This window comes from Monopterus albus, unplaced genomic scaffold (genome assembly GCF_001952655.1).
Source record: "Monopterus albus unplaced genomic scaffold, M_albus_1.0 scaffold22.1, whole genome shotgun sequence".
Lineage (NCBI taxonomy): Eukaryota > Metazoa > Chordata > Actinopteri > Synbranchiformes > Synbranchidae > Monopterus > Monopterus albus.
This window is the reverse complement of record NW_018127902.1, coordinates 1,335,581-1,356,078: the sequence shown is the minus strand read 5'-3', so window position 1 is coordinate 1,356,078 and position 20,498 is coordinate 1,335,581. Positions and strand designations below refer to the sequence as shown.

The window sequence follows — 20,498 nt, the reverse complement described above, 5'->3', positions numbered from 1 at the left end:
GCTCTAATATTTACAGTTGTTATAGTGAGCCTATTTTTTAGTCCCACAGTGTGGAGTGTGCCTCACTGTTTACCTCCTACATCTTGTTTATGAGGCAAACAACAGAGAACAAGACTAATTACCCAGTGATCTCGAAAGGATGTGCTATGTGGAAAGTGAATGATATTTAGTCCAGCCAGTTGTGGGCGCACACTGAGATACAAGCTCTTCTATCAAAACCACTAGGGTCTTTCAAAAATATAGATTCTGACAAATGAAATATGAAGGTAGCTCAGACTATGCCAGTTCAAATAAAAGGCCTACATTGTTCGTGTGCCATTGCATATCCCGATGATGTACTGTACATAAGGTATGCCTTTGGTGGGAGCCAGCCAGGTCATTAAAAATAGATGGTTAGCCAGACATCTGATCCTCTCTGACTGTGGTGTGGCTTTGTCAGTGAACATACGTACAGGGAAGAAGCATGGTTGATTACCTCGGCTGAGACAATTCTTACCCAAAAGAAACATCTGTTTGATGCATCTTAATTTTATAGAGGAGAATTATACAGACCTCTTTCATAATAAAATTCCTCAAAAAACATTGACAACTGCATTAATTGATTTTACAGTTACAGTTTTACAGTTTACATGCAGGCAAATGGGTTAGCTTAAAGAGGCTCAAAGGCTCTGTAAAGCTAAAAGGAAACTGCAAAGTTGGGTGGGACTTCTCTGTGTGTTTATCACTTTGAGTGATGCTTTTCAAAAAACACAGTCATTTGAAAAGACTAGTGCAGCTGTACGATACATACACATTAAACAAGTAAATAAAGTGGATAATTTGAATTGTAACCTGTCGACTTTTCAACCCACTATTCTCTTTGGTTAACTCTGTAGGCACTGGTGCGACTCCCCCCTCAGATTTCTCAGAGCGAGGAGGTGCTGCGTTTCTTTGAGACAAAAGCTGAGGACATCAATCCCCCAGTGGAGTGAGTGTCACACAGTGTACACCACAAACACCAAACACACGTAGGCATATTGTACAGACTATTCCACTGACTGATTTGTATTGCACTCTCTAGTGACACCAGGGGTCATCGTAAGTCTCTTATATGAATCCACCTCTCCCTCACTTGCGTCTTAGTCCTGTCCATGTAAGATGTGAGGGGAGAGGAGTTGAGGAAATGTTTTTAGAGACATGAGCCATCCAGTCCTGCATCTGAAGCATCCAATCATCAACTGATTGCTGAAAAAGGGTCATGTCAGTCCATAGAAGACTTATGCGAAGTATGGTCTCGTGTATCCTTGCTCATGGCTCTTCCAGCCAGCCTCCTTGACCATTGTTCCTTGCTCCTCAGAGCTAATATAGGAGCTTTGGGACAATGCAAGTGAGGAACGATCATACAAGTGAGGTGGGATCTACCACATTATTACTTTGATGTCAAAGTCAAAGTAAACCCAGTTTTGCTGACTGTGAAAGTGTGGATAGTAATCACCCCAATGGATAATGGCGGTTTATGTGAATGTGGGCATTAATGACTGCCCAAATATTAGTCTGATACTGGTTTTACATCAGCTTATGAAGGAAAAAAAACAACATTAATGCTATGACCTTTATCTGACCTAAACAGGTTGGAAGTAAAAGCATTGTGTAGTGACACATTTTTCCTCTTAACAATGAAAGTGGAATTTTTAAGTAACCAGTCAACACTTCGAGCACAAACCTCCACCAAGGCAGCTCTGTGTCCCCATAATGCCATTCCACCTAAAAGCAATATTCCCATCATAGGTTGAGCCTGATAATACGATTCCTTGACCATAAAATCTACCCCTAGCATTTGGAGTCACAATCATATTATTAGTTTGAAAGTTATTAAAAAAATATATATTTCAGTAATGATGGTTTTATTCAGGATCTAGCTCAGTAACCTTTGAATACATGTTGAATCTCTAGACATCCTACTGAATCAGCAGAGTTTCAGCTAGAATTTGATCTTACTTGCAGGTCTCCAGCATTATTTGTTGTCTCAGTCACGAGTTTTCTCTGAGCCCTGTAAATATGAACATTCTGGATCAGCAGATTCAGAATATTATTGGATCAAACTTTGGTGTGTGGTAGAACTTATGTAGATGTTACCATGCAATTTATGCCCATGCATTGCAGGCGTTGTGTATGGGGTTACAAGCAAAAATACTGAAATTGGCCATGTCTCACAATGGTGAAAAATTCTTTAAAAAAATCTTGGATCCTGATGATGAGCCAGATTACCACTAAAATCTAATGGATTGTTCTGTGGGTCATATTCTACCACTCCAAAAAAAATTAAATTAAAACCCATTCATTTCTTTTTGAGTTATGCTGTCAACAAACTCATTTGTGTGATTTGTAGGTGAAAACACTTCTACTTCTAGTTTTCAGTGAAATTCAGGAATAACTTTGGGTGCAAAATTAAAGTTTACATATAACCATTTTGCCTCCATCCCTGCCATGGTGGTGCATGCAGATGCCGCAGCCTGATCACAGACCACATATTTCACTGTTTGTGTTGTATTACTTGTCTTCAATTATAGAAAACTGCATTCTTTATGTAGCCAAACCCAGCTATAACTGCCAGGATCTTCTGGAGATTGGTAGAGTGGGTATGATTCTGACTGTTCATACTGTAGATACTGTGTACTTTTCACTGTTGTTATTGCACTTCTGGTTAGATGCTAAACTGCATTTCGTTGCCTTGTACTTGTATATGGGCAATGACAATAAAGCTGAATCTAATCTAATCTAATTTAATGTAAAGATGGCCTGCTCATCTTTAAATGATGAAGTGCTGCTTCTTTCTTTTCATTGAAATGTAGCTACACAGCAATATTCCAGACTCAGGATAAGTTTATACTGAGCTGAAGGTGAATCATTTATGGTGGTGGACTGTGTATGTACATTAAGAGGGAGTGGTGCACAAATGCTGCGGTTGTGTCCGGCCTCTGTTCTCTGCTGGTGAAGTTTACGATCATGAAGTACTAGCATTACTATCCCCCAGGGGAGTTGACCGCTGTAGCATTCTACCTGTCCTGTCCCCCCCCCCCCCCCCCGCCCCCACCCAAAAGTGAAAACAGCAAACAAACACTACGCCCTTTTTCATCTCTGGTCACTTCAATCATGCAAATTTAAAGACAGTGTTGCTGAAATTCCACCAGCATCTCAAGTTTGCAGTAAGAGGAGAAAATACACTGGTAGCTGTTTACATCTGAGTTGCTGCTGCACACTCTTACACTTAAGACTATGTGATGTTTGTACATGTTTGATTTTAGTTGACAGTTTTTAGTTTTAGTCTACAGTTATTTTGTTTTTTTTGAGCCTATGTGTGTACAGTATGTCCTGCAGGTCATGTATCTTTGTGGAAATGACAATGTGAACCTGAACCTGAGCCTGAGTTCACATGCAGATGCATATGTACAGTATTCAAATCTTTCTCACTGTAATTATAAGTGCAACATGCAAACATGATGTTGACAATGAATTAAATGACACTTGGGGGTTGAATATGTTCCTCACACTAGTTCTGATGTTGTAGATAAACGCCAGAAAGCTTGTGCAACATTGTCTGATTTTCAGCATCTTGTGCATGTCTAAAATGTTGCATGGTTGTTGTACAGTGAATAAGCTCATTAGCTTTCTCTCTCTTTTCTCTCTAGTTTATTCCCATATCATCTTTTTCTCTATGAGTTTGTTAAAGCCTCCCACCAGGCAAAGCAAGAGAAAAAGGGATGGGGGTGTGCGGGGTTTGTGTGGAGATGACTTGATGGATGTGAACGTGGGAGGGGGAGAATGACTTGTTTCATAGCAGGAGATATCCCCTTTGGGTAGTTTTTAATTAGAGCACACTCTCTCTTCCCCAAACCTAAAATGCCAATATCGCACTACAGCATTCATTTGGAACCTGTTCCTCTATGCAGGGACGCCTGCACCTGAGGTGCTGCAGCCCAGTACTCTTCTTACACCCAGGCTATGTCTTTTTTGTATTTTAATTACTTTTCTCAGTATTTCTCTCCTCTCCTGTCCTTTCCTCTCCTCTGCTGTCAGGCTCTAGTTTAGAGTTGTCTTGGTGAAACAGGCAGGCTTTGGTGACCTCTGCCTGCCAGTGTCTTCAGCACAGCATAATAGAGTATTACTGCTTCTTTTCCTCCCTCTATTCTTTGTATGTAACTTGGCTTCATAAATCGAGGCCAGGGTAACTGCTGCGGCAGCTCAAGCTTACAAACACAGTCTGCCATACAGCTTTCCACTGTATTGCTTCCTTGTTTCTCTTTTACTGCCTTTGTGTCTCTTTTCTGCCTCTCATTCTTATGTTCCTCTTCTCTTCCAGTTCTTTTCTTTCTTGTTTCTCCCATCTGTATCCTATATGCTGGTTTATTTTGGTGCATAAAGAAACTGCATTAATCTTCTTGGAGAATCATTGATGCGTGTATGCAATGTCCTCACAGCTGTTAGTCCTCATCTGTTGTACACATTTTATCCACTGAAGCTAAACTGATGTTAAACAGAACCTGAATGTTAAGAATTTCATTGTGGACAGAGGACATTGAAGGATCAGCCATCAAAGAAGGTTGCTACATGGCTTACACAGGTTGACAGAATAGCATCATGCATTGCCTCAGTGGAAAAAGTTGAACTTTAAAGCTAATATAATCACAGTTAAATAGCGGTAGAAATAAATTTAGACAAGTAAAAATGTACAGTTTGATGTGTTTTGCAGTCAGCTAAAAGCACATTCTAATGATTTAGTGTATTGCACTTTTTTTGGGGGGGGGGGGGCATTTTCAATAAAATGCATCCTGTTTTTTTTTTTACCACCCAGAATATATCATGACCTGAATTCACTCTTATTTACAATCAAATACAATTTTGTGAGTGATCCTGATATGTAAAATTGGTGAATTGCCCCTTTAAGGAAAGTATCAATTTCTTTCACCACTGTAATTAGAAATGCTGCCACAAAGACAAAGAACAGTCAGATTAGGTTGGATATAAAATTTTATCATTTGTCAGCCACAATAAATACTCTGACAGTAAGTACATTAGTATGCAAGTTTTCAAAACTGCAGAAGACAACCAAAAGAGCTCCAAAGAGGCCAAATGTGTGTCCAAACTACAGGCAGAAAAAAGGTGATAGTCCTACTGTGACACAGCCAAGACATGCCAGACTGTGAAATAGTACAATGGATAAAATGACAAACTCTTGTGTCTAACACTCATTTCTGTTCCAGACTCTCTCTGTCTGTTGGATTTGGCCATTTCTGGGATAATATTGTTTATTCTGATGCCAGCCCGATGGCCCTGATGCTTTAAATTAGTTACTTTAAAGTTACAAAATGTTGATTTCAAGTGAGCACAGCCAGAAATTTCCAATAATGCACATAGTGAGGACATATTTAGCTTTTTCTCCCACTTAACAGACACAGTGAAATGAAAACCCTAATTCTGTTATTCTTATTGATGCTGCGGGCTGGCTGTAGTTAGTTGAACCCAGAGATGGTGTAGTTGTTGTGACCTCAGCCTGAGGAAGTGCTGTATCCCAGTCAGCTTCAGATCAAATGGAGCCACAACCTCATCTGGCTTCTCTGTCCCTGCAAGCTCTGCCTTAATGAAAAAAAGACTGGAATCGGGGGGGAGGGTGAACCGCTTGCTCCCATTTTAAAAAAAGAAAACATCTGCTCAGTTATGGTGAGTAAGATGTCACGATCCAGGGTGGTGGATTTGTGCTGTGGCTAAATCGAATGTGTTCCTTTTGTTCCCTACCCCTGATGCATCACCTTAAATGAAAATGAATCATGAGGGAGTGTGTTCAGGAATGAGATTGCCCACTGATTTAAAGTCCTGATTGGTGTGTGTCAGTAGTGTGTAAGTCCACACATACAGTATGTCCTAAATGTTGCTGATGAGGAGATGTCATTTGAAACCCTGAGAAGGATGGACAGCTGAAAAATAATATTGATTCAGCACAGTATGTGTGTGTTGGAATTTGCATGTGTCAACACATCTACCTCCTCTTTTTACTCTTTATTTCTTCATGTGCATGACTTTATGTAGGCTTTTGGGAGTTGTAGAGATGCTCTGATCCACTGTTTCATCGCTAAACTTGATCCAAGATTTTTAATATTGATCATCTGTAGAGTCCTAATTAGAATTTGATAGCATTTTATCAAATTTGAATTCATTATCAAACCCTGTTATTGAGTCAAAATCCTTATATGTTAAATCCACTTAGGTTTAGCTTTCAACATAACTACAGAAGATTTAGTTTTGATCTGTAGCATTAGTTGATGAGTTTAAAGTATTCTTAATCCTGACACTACATTTCGCTAGAGAAGAATCACCACACTTTAAGCCTAGCTGAACTACAAAAACACAAATTTCACTTGTTATAATGTTACAAAGTGGCACTTCTGTTGCCTCACAAATGACCTCTGAGTACACACGCTGTGTTGATGAGAGCACATTAGGCAGGCAACAACCCAGGCTGATTCTGGCCTTTGTCTTTTGTAAGTGATGCTAATTGATGTTTGTTGTTTGAACCAGTGAAAGCAACAGTCAGGACTGGCTAAAGAGGACAAGATGCTGCCAGAATAAGTTGTTATAGGAATTACTGAACTGTAAAAGTGACCTAATGTAATATGCAAAGCATGTTTGCAAGATATGATGATATGGTGAACAGAACAGGAGTCTAGAAAATTTTCATTAGTTATTCATTTTCATTTTAGTTGCCTTTGGTAATATATTTAAACTCCAAATGCATTTAAGTCAAGCAAGTGTTTTCCCTGTGTGGAGAAAGGCAATAGGTACATGACACACACCACAGGCCTTGATCACTTAATGTGTTTTGGTGAGAAACATGGAACGTAAACACAACTGTGTTTTGCTTACACAATCCCAACGCAGTCTACTCAGCAGCTTCCCCTCATACCAACATACGCTGACCATTATCCTTTCACTCAACAAGCCCATGAAGTCTTGGAACTAATGGGGCTCGTAAAACAGCTGCTGAGCCATCACCATGACAACTTACCTGATAAACACTGTGTGATATGATTGAAAGCTCCAGGACAAGCTAGTGGGCGGACATGAGTTGGGGCTGTTTTGTCAAAGTACTCCAAGGTCAGAAATGAACTTTATGTCTAACATGCTCATATAAAAGAAGCACCCACAGTCTACCTTCAGAACAGGCCTTTGTAATGGCTTTCCTTCAGTGCTTTTATACAAAGCCATGTAAACAGACAGTAATCAGAAATGTCTCCCAGATATGAAATACATCACAGAATGAAAATGTGACAAACAGCATGTTAGATCAAACATAACTAGAAAAAAACATCACATTCCCCATCAAAGCTGCTGTTGTATCACATTGCTCCTGTTAAAGGTGCATTAACTAAGATTTTACACAGTCTGGTAAATTACGTGTAAAGACCTCCAGCCTGTCCACCATGCACAACTTTTTTTTTTACCATACACACCATAAACTCTTTTTTCTATTGGCTATTGCCACAGCGTGTTGTCCTTGTGATCAGATGTGGACAATACATGACAGTTTGAGTCACATTCTCTTCCAGTAAATCAGATGTTTTTCAAAATGTCACACTGATTTCTCAGATGTCTCTCTCTGCACTTCCCCATTTGGAGGGCTGTGACTGCTCACTTCTCCATTTTACAGAAAATCATTGCAATGTCAAGCGCACATGAGTCACACATCACTTTGTGACTGAAAACCTCACTTGTGAAACTTGTAAAAACCTCATTACTTTTTATCAAACCATCACTTATATTTCTAAACATCATAATCACTCATTAGGATTTTAACTGTATCTAAATCAACCCATCAAACATTTGATTGATTTGATTTGATTTATTTATTCTTTCAAACATGTAACAACAGTCAGTATGTAACCACACATAATTCCAGACATATCCACAAATATATTTTCAATTTGCTTATACCCAGTACGTGCTTGAACGGAGTAGGAAGAAGTCAGACTTATCTAGTCCTACCCCATAACATCATCTTACCATCATTGGTTTGCAAGCAGTATTACTACATGGATACATATTCTACATCCACACTCCCATCTGATTAATCATTAAGCCTGTTCTTGCTCGTATCTTGATTGACACATACCTTTATATTTATGTTTAAACTCATCAATTTTCTTACTGTTTTTTATGTCCACACTTAAATTATTCCATAGTTTTACTCCACTTATGGAAATACAAAATCTTTTTTTGGTTGTACGTATAGCATGAATTTTATAATTTAACTGACCACTTAGATTGTATCCCCCTTCCCTTTCATTGAATAGCCCATACCCCATCTTATGCACAATTCTTATCGCTCTTTTTTGTAATATATACAATGGTTGAATTGAGCTTATGTATGTGTTTCCCCAGTTTTCAACGCCATACTCCAAGTATGGTAAAATCAATGAAGAATACAAAATACGTAGTGCTTTTATGTCCAACATATGTCTAACCCTCGCCAATATCGATATGTTTTTTGCTATTTTATGCTGAATATATCTGACATGAGATTTCCAGGTGAATCTATCATCCACTATGACACCTAGAAATTTAATTTCATATACTCGTTCTAACATCATCCAATTAATAAAGCAGTCAGTTATAATTTCTAGATATTACATCATCCTCACCATAACTTCCTTCAGTTTTTACTGCAACATACAACACCACATCACATTAGCAAATCAAATAAGATCATACTTTAGGTTGTGACTCAGAATCATTTGATTTTTCAATAGTTAAAAAATGACTATACAAACTTCCTCCCCAGCCTTAACTTCCTATTGCTGACTCTTGGTTTCAGCCTGTGGTTCTCTTTTTCTCTAGGCGGAACTATATGAGCTTACAGAACTCAGCAGTGTCGCCATAATCCTCAAACCCAAATCCAGCATAGAGAGGCTGAGTGAATGTGGTCTGGACTCTGTGGAGGAGAGTCATCTTTTCAGAAATGCTGTAGAAGGACAGAATACCTGCTCTGTGATTCAGGTACACCCCAAGTTTGGAGGACTGAGGACCTGAGATGGGAGTTTTGATGCCGTTGTACCAGAAACTAGAACTGTTTTGCTCACAGCATAATGCCCAAGAGTTGTCATTGCATCCAAATCCACTTTCATTCTCCCTCCCTGATCTGCTGATACTCTTGTATGCGACTGCTACATAATGTCCTGTCCCTTTCCACTCCACCTCCCAGTAACAACACCCAGTCAGACTCTCTCTACTCAGGACCTGCCAACAGCCAGTGAATCTGCCTGGGTGAATAGCACAAGACTGTTGTTGTTTCATTACCATCACTTTTTTGTTTCTCTCAAATAATAACAGCTGTGTGTGTGCTGTTTTTGGATCTAGTGTAATTTTACATGAATATCTTAAGAATCCAGCTCTGGTCTTGGGCTCAGGTTGTGGCGGTACAACATCCACTTCATTCGGTGTCAGTGAGATGTTTGTCCATGTCTCTCTCAGAATGTCCTGTAGTTTATCTCTGGTCTCTGACACAACTGCTATCACGTCCTCAACATACCTCAAAGAATGGATACTGATGCTGGATGAGTGTGTAGATTTCTTGAGTCGTGACAGTGAGGTGTAGTTGAGTAGAAACTGGGTATGATCCTGTGTGTGTGAGAGCTGCTTCAGCTCAGCGTCTTTCCTCTTCAGCTCAGTGATCTCCTGCTCCAGCTTCTGCTGAAGCTCTTTCACTTGACTCACTTCAGTCGCCTCTTGGGATCTGATCCGCTGCTTCACATAAGAGCATCTTTTCTCAAGGAGACAGATCAGCTCAGTGAAGATCTTCTCAGTGTGCTGCACTGCTTTATCAGCAGAGTGACTGATAGCCTTCACACTCTGCTGAAGTACCTTCACATATTTCTCTCTGTCCTCGATTCTCTGCTGGATTTGTTTTCGACTCCCATCAAGCCCTCTCTGCATCTCAGCCCTTTCTGCTGCCGCTGAGACTGTGTCGTGGCCTTTATGTTCATCTACAGCACAAAGATAACAGATACACTGCTGATCAGTGCGACAGAACATGTTCATCACCTCATCATGATGAGAGCAGATGTTCTCCTGGAGCTTCTTGGAGGGCTCCACCAGCTTGTGTTTCTGTAATGGAGCTGCGTCATAGTGAGGCTGGAGGTGTTTCTCACAGTAAGAGGCCAGACACACCAGACAGGACTTGAGGGCTTTCAGTTTCCTCCCAGTGCAGACATCACAGGCCACATCTTCAGCTCCAGCACAGCAGTGATCAACAGTAGCAGCAGCTGGGAGTCCAGTCTTCTTCAACTCCTCCAGTAAAACTGCTAACAAGGTGTTTTTCATAAGGACAGGCCTCTGTGTGAACGTCTGCCTACACTGAGGGCAGCTGTGGCATTTATTCTCACCCTCTTCATCCCAGAAGCTTTGAATACAGTTCATGCAGTAGCTGTGTCCACAGGGAATAGTCACTGGATCCTTCAGCAGATCCAAACAGATAGAACAAGAGAAGGTTTCCCAGTCCAGCTGAACTCCTTTCTGCGCCATTTCACCTCTCAGTGGCAATGACTGTCTGAGTTTCAATTTGTGACAAGTGAAACTAGTTTGAGCTCTGATCTATAAAACATGTTTGCCCAACGAGGAGAGGGAGGGCGTTTGGGCTGTGACTCGTTTGAGTAAAGAGGAGTGATCTGAGAGACACACTGTGTGATTGCTACCTGTTTACAATAGATTAAATTCAATTCAGTTTTATTTAAATCACAACAAATATCATCTCAAGGCACTTTAAACTTTCTAATATTATTAAGAAAAACCCAACAAATCCTCCCTTGAGAAAGTACGGGGCGATAGTCGGGAGGAAAAACTCCCTTTAACAGAAGAAACCTCCGACAGATCCCAGCTTATGGTGGCCAGTTGTACTATTTAAACCAGTTGGGGTGAGTGAATAGAGAAGTGAGAAAAGAAAAGCATGTAAGGCACTATAGTGTTTAAGTTACAAGCTAATATGGACTATGTAATAGAATAGAATATTGTGTTCACCTTTAAGTTCATGTGAGCTGGGCAATGAGCGTATATAATTTAATTTAGCCAAGCTGTTTCCTGTTTTTTGGGTACATCTCAGAGTGTTTCCTCTTAAAAGTGGAGACAGGAAGCTAAGTTCGGAAATTGATGTAACAGCGGAAGGAAGCTGTAAATAAAATGAGTTAGGCTGAAGGATAGGAGGAAGAACAATGCTGCTGCGGTAGTGAAGTGTGCAGTTGGGCTGGGGGGGGGGGGGAGTGGACTCTGGACTGACTGGACCCCTGACCAAGACTGACTGACTGATTCTTTGACAATCTTCTGGTCTAATGCTTTTGTTCATTTTTCTGCAGGGATGGTGATTCTGTTCCCTATCTTTAAGATAGCACACTATTGAACTTCTTATAGTTATTGTGCTAATAAATAATTGTTGGAAGGATTGGCTTGCAGTTGCATCTTTAAATAATTTGGTCACAAAGTGCAACTGATCACCACAGTCTGAAGCCCTGTTTAGCTGTTGTTCTAGCATGCCTCTGTTGTCAGTATCTGGTCTGCTTTTTTCATGTTGCAGACATTCCAGGTGCTGTTTGTTCTAGCATGCCTCTGTTGTCAGTATCTGGTCTGCTTTTTTCATGTTGTAGACATTCCAGGTGCTGTTTCTTAACATGTATGACATGCTGCCAAAAGGTGTTAATAATCTCTGAATATTCAGATTAGTCAATGTATATACTGTATTATTAATTATTATATTATTAATCGTTTTCCCCACTTGTCTTCTAACCCTGCATTTTGATGAATCAACATACATTAATTTGCGTCCAGGTGCTAATTAGAAAACAGTTCAATGACATCAAATCACCGTTCAAATTGAACCACAGTTCTGGAAAGAAGAACAAGAACGTGTAGAAAACTGCTTAGAAGTGTAAAAAATATCTAGTGGTAGGAATTTACATCTTGTTGGCTGTACGTATGCCCGATTTCTCAGCTCCATAAGAAGTGAAAAGATTTTTGGTAACTTGACTGTGTTTATCCTCAACATGAATGAGCAACAGAATCTGAAACATTCTTTTTTGTGTAAACCTACTAAGCTTATGCTATCTTTGATGAGCACAGTATTCTTTACAAGTATCAGCCTAGCTTCTGTCAGTTGCATTCAATGAAAACAGGTCTTTTTAGAGTCTCAAATGCTATGTTGATGCATGGTGATGCTGGGGAATACTTTGGATGTCAGAGCAGCCTTTGACACTGTGGATCACAATATCCCAATCAAGAGATTTAAGGCCAGTTTATGCACATTTGTGGTTGTGATAATTTAAGTTACATTTTTTTCACCTGTGAGGGTCTTTGTGGATTTGTCCTGGGTCCCATAGTGTTCTCCGTTTTATTTACAGTATATGCTTCACCTTGGACACACAGTGGGATCTCCTATCACTGCTATGTCTGTGACATTCAGGTATACATACAGTATATTTAAGCTGATACTGACAACACAGTAGTTGTCATATTTCCCCTACTTTGTCCTTAAAGTAATGGAATATCTAGACACTCTGTCCTCTTATTACCTCCACCAAAGGCGGTGGTAATGTTTTTAGTGGCATTTGTTGGCTTGTTTGTTAACAGCACAACTCAAAATGTAATAAATCAATTTTGATTAAATGTATTGGAAAGGCAGGGTATGGTCCACAGAACAATTCATTCGACTTTGGTGCTGATCTGGATCAGCAACAGGATCCTGGAATTTTTAAAATAGATTCCTTGCCATTGTGAGTGTTGGAAAGGCTGTTGACTGTATGTGGCCCCCTTGTGATGAAAGTCATAGCTGCGCTGCTGAGCACTTCGAGCACATATGGAGACAAATCCCTGGGCCAGTGAGAGCTGCCCATTCATTGTAAGTACACCCTGCTGTGTGAGACAGCAACTGAAAGAGCCCAGCGAGGTGACAACCCACAGGCAGGGAAAACTGTATTCTATGCAACCACTTAAACTGATAATATGTGGTCAGTCTATCCAAATAATGCCAGTTTAGAATTTTTTTCCACCATTTTCAGAAATGTGAGTGCCTATTATCTGATCAAGCTAGTAAGTACACATGTCAGTTTGCATGGGACATTTATTTAGCCGTTTGTGGTATTTAGTAATTGTTCATGTCTATTGTTTTTCTTCAATAGCTTTCAAACTAATAGTGATTATCAGCATCATTACAAATTCCAGTGGTAGGTCCTTATGCTCGGGCAATCAGATTGAGTGTATTGCTCTTTGCAGAGGTTTGCACTCTCTGAGTTCTGTCTAGTGTTAAATAGGTATCACTATAGACAGGCACTGACTCCTGACCAACATGTTAAGTTGATGTCAATGTTCCTTTTGTCCAGCTGTAATACACTGCAAAACTCAGGCCCATTCAAGGTTGTAGAGCTTTACTTGGTCTGTCTGCTGCATGTAAGAGACAGGCGACAGACTCAGTCAATTGATAAACTGCTTCATTCCCCTTACCATTAGGGTCATTAGCACTCACTGATGCACTGGTGTCAGTGGGGTTAAATAGTGACCTGTGGAGGTCTTGTGTGTATGTGTACATCCCTGAATTTCCAAGTGACAGCCTGGTTTAAGAACAGGGTTAGGGTGGGGTTAGGTCAAGGTTAGCGTAAAGGACAGTAGCAGTTATGGTTAAGATTAGGATAAGCCTCCAGGAAATTAATGCAAGTCAATGTGCAATTGATGTGCAATGCAATTCCCTACGAAGAATGAAAACAAAAGTGTGTGTGGGTGTGTGTATGCATGTATGAGCTCTCATCTATGAGCATTTATTAGTCTGTGTCAAATGGAGCAGTTGTACAATTCATGCAGTTGGAATTCAAAATGTTTGTGCTCATACCCAAAGAGATACAAGGACTAAATTGGCCTCGCTTGCATTTGTTGCTGTCAGGTTATTTGAGTGTACCTCCTGACTGTCTCTGCTCTCTACAAGCTCATCTTTATATTTTCTCTCATCATCATGATACATTAATGCATTCAGTCAAAACACCCATCAAATCAATGCAGTGTCTGACTCACTTGTGCTCTCCCCCTCAAATATTTGCTCACAAGGTGTTGTCAACGTGGGGTTCAGCTTGCTACAGTAATAGCTTTGGGAGGGTCAGAGTGTAGATGAGTGTGATGAATAGTGTGGGCTGGGACAGCTGGAGATGCTAGGGTGATGACACCTGTCCATGTCATCACTTCCTGGAAAAGAAGGAAGGAAAGAGGGGTGGTGGAGGGATCCTTAGGGAGGTGAGGAGGTTAAAACAGGAGAGTGAAAGGCAACAGTGTATTGACCATCCCTCAATATCTCAGGACATGCTACAGAACACTTAGAAATGATCAATATACAATATGAAGTAACAAATGCAATATATTGGCATACTGGTTAAAGAAAGGTGCACAATCTGAGCTCAGTGCCATTTGTATGACCACATCAAACTCTTTTTTTTTAAATTCTACTCACATAAAATTGTATTACAGGGGTCATGTCTTTATAGCCTGTGTGCTCCTACTCCATTATGTATGATTGCATTTTCTGGCTGATTCGATAAGATTCGCGGTGCAGCAAAGGAATCAATCCCATCAATCAAAGCTCAGACAAGCACACGGACCCTGAGCAGATCCCACCATCAGCTACATTTTCCTCTCCTCTCAGCTTGTGTTTGAGTGAAGTTGACCCTGTGTGTGGAGCAAAGTACTGCAGCTCAGCGGGAAGTGGGACTCAGAGCTGATGTCACTCTTGTGCAATCAGTTTGCGCCTTTCTGAAGCCGAGCATCCTTGATGTTTAATGTATTTTGAATTGACTTTAGCTGGCTCGCTGGGATTTTTGTTTGCCTTTGATGCCTTCAGATGTCCTGCAGAATAAAAACTACAAAAACATTTCTCTCCTGTGGTGCTAAAGCCCAATATCAAAGGATAAACCGTATCATAGCAGCTTTATAACGTCCTTATGTGTCAAAGCACATACTTTGTTCACACATTCAGAAATTTTTGGCAATTTCAAACAGAGGGGAACTTTCCAGTAAAACTCCTTTACAGATGAGACTATTAGTTTTGTTGCAAGATGAATTTAATTTGTTGTGAGACGATTACCAGGTTAGAATGTAAGAAATTGTTTTTTTTCCCCTCAATCTTAGTGTTTTTCTTTTAAAATACTGTCATGTTATTTCTTCCTGTCACCTAATGTTATTTGAATGAAACAGTCTGTTATGGAAAGATTACTATTGTGTTACAGCTCAGTAATGGTTACATTTACAGCACCTTGGTGGCACTTTGTCCTCAAGCTCTTATTATTTATGTATTTGTTTATTTTGTATTGAAAATAAACAAAAGTCAAAGTCAAAGTTCTGTATTGTCAATGTTATAAAAACAACGAAGCAGCATAGCATCTCCATATCGTATCGTATTTGTTAAAAAAGGACAAGATATGGGCTCTCAACTATGGTCATGAGCTTTGGGGCATGACCGAAAGGGCAAGATCCAGGATACAGGCGGCCGAAATGAGCTTCCTTCGCAGGGTGGACCCTTAGAGATAGGGTGAGGAGCTCGGTCACCCGGGAGGAGCTCAGAGTAGAGGAGCCAGCTGAGGTGGCTCGGGCATCTGTTTCGGATTCCTCCTGGACACCTTCCTAGGGAGGTGTTCCAGGCATGTCCCACCGGGAGGAGGCCCTGGGGAAGACCCAGGACATGCTGGAGGGACTATGTCTCTTGGCTGGCCTGGGAACGCCTTGGCATCCCCCCGGAGGAGCTGGAGGAAGTGTCTGGAGAAAGGGAGGTCTGGGCATCTTTGCTTAGACTGCTGCCCCCGCGACCCGGTTCCGGATAAGCGGAGGAAAATGGATGGATGGGATGGAGGACAAGATATGCAGTATTTCACATCTGTTGTGACTATCAAACTGATCAACAGTATAAATAGATCTACTGTCAATAACACTTATGGTCTTCTTATTAAACTCCATCAGTAGTATGTTTTAGTCTATAGAGCGACATTTTAACAGGCACTTTAACAGACCCTTCACACTGTAGTCAGGAAAGTGAATGGGGATTCCTTTACTGGAGTAAACCTCTTCATCAACTGCAGGAACAATTATTATTAACCAACTCTTTCAGTATAAATATACATGGGCATGTGAGTGTTGTTGAAAGACACATGGGCCATGTGACTCATTATCCTTTGAAGAGTCACAAGCAGAAAAGGCTGGGGACTAGGCTAAGTCATGCACTGCATCTGCATCTTCTCACTGCAGAAATCTAAGAAGCTTTTCACACAGCTGCATTACCTCCCATTCTACTATCCATTAGCTCTCCACCTGAACGTGTATTCCACAGTACAGACAGTTCAGTCACAGGTCTAATCTTGTGTCCCTTCACAAACCTCCTCAGAACTTCCTGTCCTCTGTAAATGTATCCATAGTCTGGTCTTCATTTCTTTCTGTATGTACTTAGTCTACGTAGTACTTAGCATTTCTCTCACATCTTGCATTTTGCAAGTCAATTTACATGCGGTATGGGATGTGATTTGTTTTATCTGTCTGGGCCCGTGGTAGACCATCATATAACTATCACCCTAAATGGCATTATCTGTCCTCTGCAGATGATAACGTTGACAAATTTCTCTATTAATATGCGCATACTTCATTTGAGCCATGATGAAAATTATTAGCCAATGCCCCCAGTGGGCTACCGGAGTGTTGACATGGGTGATGTTATCATCATTCATCACAACCCCCTTGCAACCCTCTCTATGAATAACAATAGGAATCGACCTTGGCTTGTCCCTAAAGGAGAGAAATGCTGCAAGATTATCAGGTTATTACTGGCAGAAGTCATGAACCCGTGTGATTGGTCAGCTTTTGGACTCCCAGTGGGGGATTACTTAAGTTGGAGTTTTACCTCTGGTGATGGGGCAAGAAAAGATTTGGTGTTTTTGAGTTGCGGTTTGAGGGTGATAATGTGTTTGTGTAACTTTGTGAGAGTAAAGTATTGGGGCATAGGTGCATCCAGTTCTCTCACTGACCATGACAGGAAGCCTTTATTTGACCTGCAGCATAAAAACCACTCAACCTTATCTCTGTGTATGTTGCTGACATCATGTACCACATCATATGTCTGCACTCTCAGACAAAGTCTGTATTTGACATTCCAACATTACCATCCAAATGACCACTCCATGGTCACCTGGGGCTGAGCAGTGGATTAATATGATTTAGGATCTGGGTGTAGGCATGAGATAAAAATTATTTATTGCATGAAAGAAGAATAGGGCTGTCAACATTACAATCCAAAAAGGAACTGAATTATATAGAGGCTTGGATAGGAAAAAGAGAATGTAATGCCTTAATGTAGTGACAGCCGTCTGGCAGACAAATACTACATATTGTGTGATGAAGGCACAGTGTGCTTCCCACACCACTGTTGAAAGCATCTGTGTTCAAATTGACTTTGTTGTGGATTAAGCAAAAATAATGTACAGTATAAAAACACAGTTTTATTATTAAACAAGCTTTAAAATAAATAGGTCAGTGGTTTCACAATTATGTATTTATTTAACTATTATGTTTCAGCAGAAATGTTAAGCATTCACTGGTTCTAACTTCTCACTCTCTTCGTCATGTTTGATAGTAAATTGAATAAAAATTGAATATGTTTTGTTCTCTTGGCCAGACAAAGCAAGTTATATGAAGACTTCACCCTGGGCACTGAGAAAATGTGATTGAATTAGATTTTAGTGATAATAGAAAGAATCACGGTGTAGAAATATAAAAATCCCTTAGCAGCCATTTCTTTGGAGTGTTCCTGAATGTACACCAGAGTGTTAAGGTTAATTGATTCCCTGAACCCCATCTGGAGTGTTAACATCCACACTAGTCTTTAGCCTTGTCAGGGTGATGGTGGCTAAAAGATGGGATGAGTGAGGGTAATCTGGGGCTCCTGAGGGGCTTAGAGTAGGTAGGCATGTGGGTGGGAATGTTAAGGCTCAGGGCTGGATTTGGCGTCACTTAGGAATGAAGTGGGTTGTGGGCTGCAGGGACAAGGTGAGGGGGAGAGAGCCAAATCTCTGGAAGTGTTTATTTACTTATTTCTTAGGCGAGCGTATACTGCAATTGTCCATGAATAAATCTAACAGTAATAAAACTACTAGACTATGCAGACAAGTATAATGGGGTCTGAGCATGTTATTTGGATCCGAAGCCCCACTGACCCAGAGTGTTTTAGAAGAATACATGTAATTATAGCTATCATATCATATTTATGCTCCTTTATAGTTAGAACCTCTGTAGTCTGCCGACCCCGCCTGTCGTGTACAGCTGCAGGATGCTCATTCACGTCTGTTTTAGCTTGACAATCAATGTCAAGGGCTCAGAGATCTGGAGCTGACAAGACATTGATGGAAGTGCTGCTGCTCTATGGAGCTGTGAATGTCAGTGAATACGCTGTGACAAATTGCGTGTGTGTTTTTATGTATGCAACAGGACCCATGTGTTGATATATTTGTTCAAGATATACATACCATTCTTTACTATGTCTCCCTTTGTCTGATTTATACATTTATACACACATTAACAGATCAATGCCCTTTAGTCACTTAGTGCATACTTTCAAGCAAGTGTCGAAAACACTGTTGATATAAAATAGCATCTGCTTTCACGTGTCAACATGTGTCCGTGCAATAATCGGTCACCACAAATATACTAAATGTCTTAAACATGGGAAATTCCATTTTGTTTGTCACAGGTGTATGAATGATAGTTGCATCACCCCAGATACCAGGGCTCAGTACTAGTTAAACTAAAATCATTTGGATGCTTCTGATGTGAGTATGAAAATGTCTTACTTCACTGGCAACAAACCCAATAAAGATTATGAAACTCTGTCTGTTCTTCAAACAACAAGTGCTAAAATCTTAACTGCAAAACATGCTGTCATTATGACCAAAACATGGCTTTGAAATTCAACCACATAAGTTATTCATTTCTCCACAAGTAGAAAATGTATTCTGCACATTGAATTTCACCCTTTGCCTCCTCCTCACCATACCTTTTGGAGATGTACTGTAGGAAAGAAGCTGGCAGTCTGACCTGGATGCTCAGCCCTCAAGGGAAGAGTATGATTTCAGCTTCAGGGACTTTGGTAACTTGGGTAACTGGATTTGGTCTGGACTCAGTGTTTCTGTTCTCCCTCTTCATCCTCCCACCTTCTGTCTGTATTTTGCCCCACTCTGCCCTTCCTTTTTGCTGTAATGCTTTGCAGATGTCTCAAAAACTGTACCTCTGTAAAGAAAGCCCAAAATAGCAGCTGCACACCCACTGCCATATCCTAATACAATCTTAAATGTTAGCTGTTTAGGTAACAAGCTAAACATCTTTCTTTGTTTTTACAAAAAAATAATGTCTCTTCTTGCTCAAAACTTGGTTAGTTTTGGGTTTAATTAGCTGCTGTTGTAATTAGCTGCTAGTTGCTAGCATGGCTAATGTGCCTGCGTGTTGAATAATATTTTCCTCCTGACATCCGTGGATGTCATGCAGTTGTTGTTCTGAGGTCTTTTTTCAATATGAATGCCAACAACCACCCACAGATATTTAGATAGATATTTACAATTGGACCAGAAACTGCTTAGCCTACACCTTTGCCCTGAGTGGTTCTTGTTTATAGTGCTTTGAGGTCACGGTTGCCTTTCAAACCATGCTCAGCATGAATCGCTTAACAGGCTCCCTGGGAATGACTACAGAAAAGTACTTTTCATGCTGCTGCTGCTTTCCACTTAACAAAACTCTTTCATTGGCTCCTGTCCTCACCTCCTTGTTAAGTTACAACCAGTCATTTCCAGGTCCCACACTGGCACCTATTGTACTGTCACTCAGGGCAGATCATTTCCTGTTCAATTAGCCCAGCAGGCATCCAGCATGTACATGAAACTATGTTTGCAGTTTGGCTGGGGGAAGGGCAGTACTTTTTCCATCAGGTCACTTGTATTTTGGGTAAATGTCATCATGTGTATATACTTTGTGCAGGCTTTTCCAAGAATTTATTCTAGATTCTGTTTTCGTGTTGCTCAACAAACAAATAAAGAGTATGTTTTCTGTAAACTGAATGAAATGGTAAAGTATTTCATGTACTGTTTGAACAGATTTGTGCTATAAGCTTATTGGATGCCACAATGCCACTGTGGTTTGTAGTACTCACAGACAGGATTATTCCGTTCTGGAAAGTTATCATGGTGGCATCTGTTTTATCTGTGGTCATGACAATCTCGAGGTAAACAGCAGAAATACAGTGTTACAAAGCAATCTACCAGGAATGTGCACTTGATGCATGTGTGTGACTGGCCAACACAGCACCTTGGTGGATGATGTCATGCTGCGTTGCAGAAAAGGCTGAACCAGACCCAGATTTGCTTTTGAATAAAGCTGAAGGTAGTCCTGAATTCTGTACCTTAGCTGACCTAATTTGTGACAGT

General features: G+C 40.5%; 2 protein-coding genes across 2 annotated transcripts in view; one reads left to right on the top strand and one right to left on the bottom strand.

Moving 5' to 3' along the window:
- The window catches only part of sh3pxd2aa (SH3 and PX domains 2Aa), a 126,310-nt gene that overhangs the window by 45,430 nt on the left and 60,382 nt on the right, over positions 1-20,498 (top strand). The window contains 1 exon segment of the mRNA XM_020594229.1: positions 876-967. Within this exon segment, the coding sequence (XP_020449885.1) occupies positions 876-967 (92 nt within the window).
- On the bottom strand, positions 8,402-10,587 carry LOC109956840 (tripartite motif-containing protein 16-like). Its single transcript, XM_020594228.1, has one exon. It carries the CDS (start codon positions 10,549-10,551, stop codon positions 8,875-8,877), a length of 1,677 nt encoding a protein of 558 aa, XP_020449884.1. The 5' UTR covers positions 10,552-10,587; the 3' UTR covers positions 8,402-8,874.